The sequence below is a fragment of the Phalangium opilio genome, unplaced genomic scaffold (genome assembly GCF_054372755.1).
Source record: "Phalangium opilio isolate 3A_F unplaced genomic scaffold, DU_Popi_V2 ptg000082l_1, whole genome shotgun sequence".
NCBI lineage: Eukaryota > Metazoa > Arthropoda > Arachnida > Opiliones > Phalangiidae > Phalangium > Phalangium opilio.
In genome coordinates, this window is record NW_028324189.1 from 9008332 (window position 1) to 9015358 (window position 7027).

Below are 7027 nucleotides of genomic sequence, written 5' to 3' on the forward strand. Positions count from 1 at the left end.
GTGAGCAACTCAAGTCACTAGTGGTGGAAACCTGGCGGTTAAACGTCAGACCGTTTTTATAATTAAAACAAAGCAAATAAATTAATTTATTAGTTATGAATAGTAATAGGAAGCTGAAATTGTCATGTGAAATGTAATAATATTTTTTACTGAAACCACAGAGTGATAGCGCTAGTAAGTTTTCCTTTACCTTTTTGAAATTTTGATTGGCAATCACGTGCCGCAACCGACCAATCATATAACTTCGTCCATATTTTTGCGTTTTCTTGCCCTTCATTCCCCCTGCGTCTAGCTTTTAGAATGTTGATTTTTTTTAGTGGTGAAAGACGTGAAGAAAGCTCTCCTTAAGCCTTTGCGTTATATTATTGCGTTTCAAGAGAAAAATATGAAAAAATACTTTTTCGGGAGTAATTTTTTTAATTAAGTATTGATCTTCGACGCGGCGAGCGTAGCGAAGATGCCAAACGTTTGTAATAATCGGTATTGGGCCGGAACTCGAAAATCGTCCCATTGAAAAGGAAGACAATGGGTGGGAAGCAAAGTACTAACGCGAACAGTCCTCGAGTGCAAACTTCAGGCAGCGCGACGTCGGGGACAACGACTGGGGCATCCGCCGCGTCCGCTGGTTTAGGTGTGTTTCAAAGAACTGGTCCCGGTAGTACCGCCTCGAATGACGCCCGACAACGGGCTCGCAGCCTTTCTAGTGTATTAAATGGACATTCTGGTCAACCAATCTCGATACCGCCGGGTCATAGTGTCTTTGGTGTTTCAGGATCACCTGACAGCGGAGACAGCACTCCCGATGAGCTGCCTTTCGGGAGAATATTTGCTGCTCATTCGTTACCCGTACAGTTAGTCTCTTTTAACGGTAAGCAACTCAATTTCTAAACTCATTTGTACACACTAAATTAGTGGACCACTTGACCCCTCAAAGAAATCCCCATAAAGTATCCCTCATGGTAGCCATCATATGTGATTGCGCAACACAGTGTCAAACCCATAGCTTTTCAAATAGCTTTAAACACCAACTCAAACTCCAGTATTTCTGATAACACTTCAACTAAACGTGTTATCCAATGTCTTCTAGATAATACAATCCATTTCATTTTATAAAGGACAGTTTAAACACCATAAACCCTTCACCCAAATGTACTTATTAGTTTTTCTCAGACAAATTTTAGAATATCAACTTCAAAATATTCCTAGTAAAACTTAGATAAAATATTTTTGACCTATTAACCTTTACAAGAATCAAATATCTTTAAAGAAATACTTAAGATAGGGTTGAATTAATGAGGTCAGTCACTTAGGGTAGTTTTTCCTAAGAATGTCAACCCTTTACATTCTTTCCATCTTTATAACTGAAGGCGATAGTACCAATTGACACCCAAAATCAATAACCTATTATAGAGATTGACAGCAGTAACTGTCCCTGAAACTAGAGTTACAGGAATCACTTCATAATGATCCACACCTACTCCCCTAAATTCCCAGACACGCTCTGATGAATTAGAATCGGGTTAGGGAATGATATGGCTATAAAATTGAATGATTTGCGTTACAGAATACTCTTACATAACTAATCAGAAACATTATCACTCTTTTTTATCATTATTATTAAAATAATATAGAGTAGGTAACCTTTTAATCTTCCTGGAGTAGCATTAGATTCCCAGATAAATAAAATCAGAAGTAAAATGAGACTAGAAGTACTGAGCTAAGCAAATTCTTCACTTGGCGAAAGTGAATATTCTTGATAACACACCAACGGTTGGCCCTCTAGTAGCGGTTTCTGAATCCCCCCCCCCCCCAAACGTTAGACGCTCGTGGCGGTAGACGACTGAATTAGATTCAAGCACTAGCGTCCGTGTTCCGCCGCTTTAGGTTGAGGGGAAGGGGGTAAGAAATGTTTTTGGAACTCGACCAATTTTTTCTCTCTAGTGTAGGCGCGATGGAAGCGGCGTAAAATCCTCAAATTTGTTCACTAATGCCAAGATCTACTACCAATGCTAGAGCTCTTTACTTCTAGTCTCATCTTACTTCTGATAAAATTAACAAAGTTGCATAATCGGAGAAATTTTTTTATCTCATTCATTCTGCTTAAATAGTTATCTTTGAAATTAATTAACCCCAACCAAATTTAATCTACTGACGAGTAACTGTCACTTTTTTAATCAAAGACTAATAGAGGGGGTCTCAAATTAACTATAAATTTAATTGAAATTAATTGCATTGAGATTATTTTTTTTTAAATAAAGATAAGAGTATAAGTGTAAAAAAAACAAATGTCAAAGAGGAATAAACATTTGAAGGTCCTTTCAATTTATGTCCTTGGACTTCAACCTGATGGGGAATTTCCGATTTTTTTCTCTTTCTCTCTCTCTTTTCTTTCCTTGTCTCTTAAAAGCCTCTTAGGTGTTGCATACTCCCTATCTGGGTTTTATTTTGACATTTCATGCAATGTCGCAATCAATCAGGGTTCGTAGGAAACCTGGACAAGTCAGGGGTTTAAAGTTTCTAACTAAAAAGTCAGGGATTTCGTTTGGTATGTCAAACCATGATTGCTTCAAGCAATGATAAATATGGACCAGGTGTGACCATGAAGTGGACTCTGGTAAACACCTTTTAATGGTCAGTGATAAGCTAGAAAAGTCGGGCATTTTCAGTATAAAGATTTCATCTGAATGATAGATAAAACCTACTCCATAATTGCAATTTATTTAGATTTGGGGATTACTAAATAAAGATCGAAGTTAGACCGTTTTGAGATGGAGTTTGACCATAAATGTAGCCCTTAGAATTCCATGTAGAGACTGTAGAATTTTATTTATTTATTTATTTATTTTTGGTTCATAATATAAGGCTTCTTGTCTTTTCACCTTCACGTCATCTTTTTCTAAGGAAAAGATAATTTTTTTTTACTGTCCTCCTTGGTCTCTGAAAGATTCTATTCCAGGAACAGAAATCCTCTTATAAACGTCTCCTAAAGACCATGTTTTACAAACACTGAATCACTCTTGATTCTAGTAGTAACTAGTCAAGTACACCCAACTTCAAAACTATTTTAGCAATTATAATAGAAACGATACAATTATAGGAATAAAATGCCCTGTTTGTTCAAAATTTGTCTTATCCGATGATGTCGAATGTCATCTGGTTATGTGTCTAACAAAACCGAGGATAAGTTATAACGGTAACTAGTTGACAAAGTCAACCTTACCCAAGAAGCGATATCTAGTTTACTGGGGAGAAGGTATAAGATGCCTAAGTATTCGCGCGCCATAGTCCCAGTCCCCCTTTCAAAATACAAGGGGGTGGGACGTAAAAGGAGGCCGGGCTCTTTCGCCTCTCCTCAGTCGGAAAAACGTAATTTTCGTCATTCGCGTCGCGCCCACGTGAGTTTTCAAGAACCAATGAGATGCTGGTTGTAATTTAGAGGCGGGGATTAACTCCAGAGTCCTACGTTTGGACTGGAGATAAAGCTAGATTATAAATGTGGCGAATTTATACCTTCTCTCTAATAAACTAGATATCGCTTCTTGCTTACCCTGGAACTGTTTTTTCTGAACCTCTCCGTTCTATTTAAAGAGGATATTTTAACTGAGGATAAAGGGGAATGCGTAATTTGCCTGGAAGAACTTATGCAGGGAAATACCATTGCTAGATTACCCTGTTTATGTATATATCACAAAACGTAAGTTAACGTTATTTTTAGGGTTTTTCACCAATGTTGGCTTTAACCATAAGTTTATAAGTGATATGTTCCTTCCATAAGTATGACACTTCCTATACTTCGTAATGAAAGTCTTAGACTTACAGCTCGAGCTAGTTCGAGGGAGAACGACAACGCGAGAATAGAGTAGTGTCGGTAGAGAGGGGTGTAGACTGTGTATCCCTCCCTCTGGGCGCGCTTTTGTAAGAGAGGATACTGTACGCGCCTGGTAGGGGGGATGACAATGAGCTAAGAGATAGAAGGGTATGACGTTTGCATACGTAGAACTGACATTACTCTATTGAAGTCCTACACTCGGTGGTTAGTTTTGCAGGACTTCCATCTAGGTCCTATTTAGTCTGTATTACTAAGCCTTTGACAGCGCCTTACCAGTCGTCGCTTTACCTCAAATATATGACCTACCTCATTCACTTCATGACAAGCTCCAGTTTCTAAGTTACCAGTGTCAAACTTATGGGACATATCTTATTAGCTTATGGATGGTTTAACAAAATTGTAACTTGGTCGTTTTTTACTTACTTATTTACAATCTAAAGTTGCATTGACGCTTGGTTTGAAGTCAATCGTTCCTGTCCAGAGCATCCGTTAGACTGACCAAAAGAGAGAACTTTTTGTTCATCCTTATTTCGAGAGAACGTTTCGATACTTTTTGCAAACTCAAACATTTTTATTCTATCGTTTCCCCCCCCCCCCCGCTTATTTAAGTTTTTGGTTTATAATAATTGCGCCTTAATTTCCCTCCCAAAAATAGTTATCAAAGTACTTTGGGTTTAATAAAATGTTTTAACCATATTTTGAACAATAAAAAGTTGTTAGTAGGTCAGTTTTTATTTTAAACCGTTTTCTTGTACGAAAAAACACTTCAGTCATGTTTAGTTAAGGAGTAAATTATTTTCACTTTAATGGAGAAGATTATGAAAATTGTGAATTGTGAAAAACGGGACAATGTGCTCCGACGCTCTCTCTCTCTCTCTCAAATGGTTTTTCAGCCGTGCCTTTTTTTAAAAATAATAATAATAAAAAAAAAATGAACGCAGTTTAACGGAAAACGTTGCTTCAAACGTAAGCACTTTGTGATACCTGAAAAAAAAAATAATAATAAAAATTAAGAAAAATTTGAGGAAATTTAACAGAATGAGATGAAAAATTAAAAAAAAAGAATATCACTATAGTTTTTTATGCACCAATTGTGCTAAAGAGAAATAAAACAAAATGACAAATAAATAAATAATAATCAATAATAACAAATTAAGTAATACATACAAAGTTGCTTTTGTACACCCCCATTTTTTGATAAACAGAATTCCTCACCCTTCCATAATAAATACGAGAAAACGAAAACCAAATAAAATTTAGCGGAGAAAAAAAAATATTAAAATTCACTTTGGTTTATAAAAAAGGAAAAGATTTGCCATAAATAATTAACTATTCTGTCGAACGGAATTATAGCCTGCCATTTAATTTTTAAAACGTAATTAATTATTATTTAAAATTCGTTTAAAAATTAAAATTATAAAAAAAAAATTTTAGAAAAAGCCAAAAAAAAAAAAAGAAATAAATAAAATTGTGTTAGAATTTAATTGCCATTATTATTATTACGTTATTAAAATTTAAATTCATATTATTTGACGCATCAGTTTTATAAATTGTAAGAGGTGCTTTTAAAGCGAGGGTCTCTTTTTTTATTAATTAGATTATATTATAATTAAAAGAAAAGACCTTTGCTTTTGTTGAACGTGAAATGAATTTTTTTTTCTGTTAAAAATTAATTGTTTTATAAACAGTTCTTTTTGTTTATTTAGATAAGAAATAACTTAAACATAAGCATTTGAGTTTTAATTAAATTTAAGCTTTCCAATTATGTAAATCCCTTTTAAGAAAATTGTTAAAAAAAAAAAAATAAAATATGATTGGTAAGTTAATGTTAAGAGGAATAAATTAATTAAATTAATTAATTGACAAATCAAAATTTAATGATATTTAAGTACTAAAATTTTTATTGAACTAACCCGGAACCGGAGAGGATATGTTTAATTTATGCAACAATTAATATTAATCCGTTGTTAATCTGGGTTTAGGTTAGTAAAATATTAATTAATTCTTAGTTTAATTTGCACTGGAAGAAAAATAAAATCATAGACAGTGTTCAAAAGATGAAATTAAAAGAACAAACTGTCCAAATGTGCATAAAAACTTAAAAAGAAGATAAAAAAAACTATAAGAAAAAATTATAAGTTGAAATAAATAACTGTTGTCTATATATGTGAATAAAATAAAAACCAAAATAACTTGTAGAAAAAAATATCGATTTCATTTTCATTGAAATAGGCCTAAAAATAATTGGAAATGGACTTAGAATAAAGGGGAGAAATAGTCCTAAAAATAAAGGGGGGAAATAGACCTAAAAATAAATGGGAAATAGACCTAAATCTAACGGGGGGGGGGAATAGACGTAAATATAATGGGGGAAATAGACCTAAATATTATGGGGGGAAATAGACCTAAATATTATGGGGGCGGGAAATAGACCTAAATATTATGGGAGCGGGAAATAGACCTAAATATTATGGGGGGAAATAGACCTAAATATTATGGGGGGAAATAGACCTAAATATAAGGGGAAATAGACCTAAATATAAGGGGGGGAATAGTCCTAAATATAACGGGGGGGAATAGTCCTAAATATAACCGGGGGGGATAGACCTGAATATAAACGGGGGGGAATAGACCTAAATATAACGGGGGGGGAGAAATAGACCTAAATATAACGGGGGGGGGGGAAATGGACCTAATTATAACTGGGGGAAATGGACCTAAATATAACTGGGGAAATGGACCTAAATATAACTGGGGGAATAGACCTAAATATACCGGGGGGGGAATAGGTCTAAATATACCGGGGGGGGGGGAATAGACCTAAATATAACGGGGGGGGAATAGACCTAAATATAATGGGGGGGATTAGACCTAAATATAATGGGGGGAATAGACCTAAATATAATGGGGGGGGATTAGACCTAAATATAACGGGGGGGATAAGACCTAAATATAGCGGGGGGGAAATAGACCTAAATACAAGGGGGGAATAGATCTAAATATAACTGGGGGAAATAGACCTAAATATATCGGGGGGGGGGTGGGAAATAGACCTAAATATAACGGGGGGGGGAATAGACCTAAATATAACGGGGGGGGGAAATAGGCCTAAATATAAGGGGGAGAATAGACCTAAATATAAGGAGGGGAGTAGTCCTAAAAATAAGGGGGGAGGATTAGACCTAAAAATAACAAGAG

The 7027-nt window shown here is 35.1% G+C and overlaps 1 protein-coding gene across 3 annotated transcripts; it reads left to right on the top strand.

Annotated features, from left to right (window-relative positions):
• The first annotated feature begins 305 nt into the window (after window positions 1–305).
• LOC149651445 (E3 ubiquitin-protein ligase znrf2-like) lies at window positions 306–5054 on the top strand. Of its 3 annotated transcripts, XM_089848366.1 has the most exons (5): window positions 306–631; window positions 773–868; window positions 3098–3193; window positions 3589–3694; window positions 4270–5054. In XM_089848366.1, the coding sequence occupies exons 1-5, from the start codon at window positions 526–528 to the stop codon at window positions 4325–4327; spliced, it is 462 nt and encodes a 153-aa protein (XP_089704492.1). In that variant the 5' UTR covers window positions 306–525; the 3' UTR covers window positions 4328–5054. The 3 variants fall into 3 exon arrangements, with proteins under 3 accessions (XP_089704492.1, XP_089704491.1, XP_089704490.1); XM_089848364.1 differs by having other exon boundaries at window positions 310–868; XM_089848365.1 differs by lacking the exon at window positions 3098–3193 and having other exon boundaries at window positions 307–868.
• Window positions 5055–7027: the final 1973 nt, after the last annotated feature.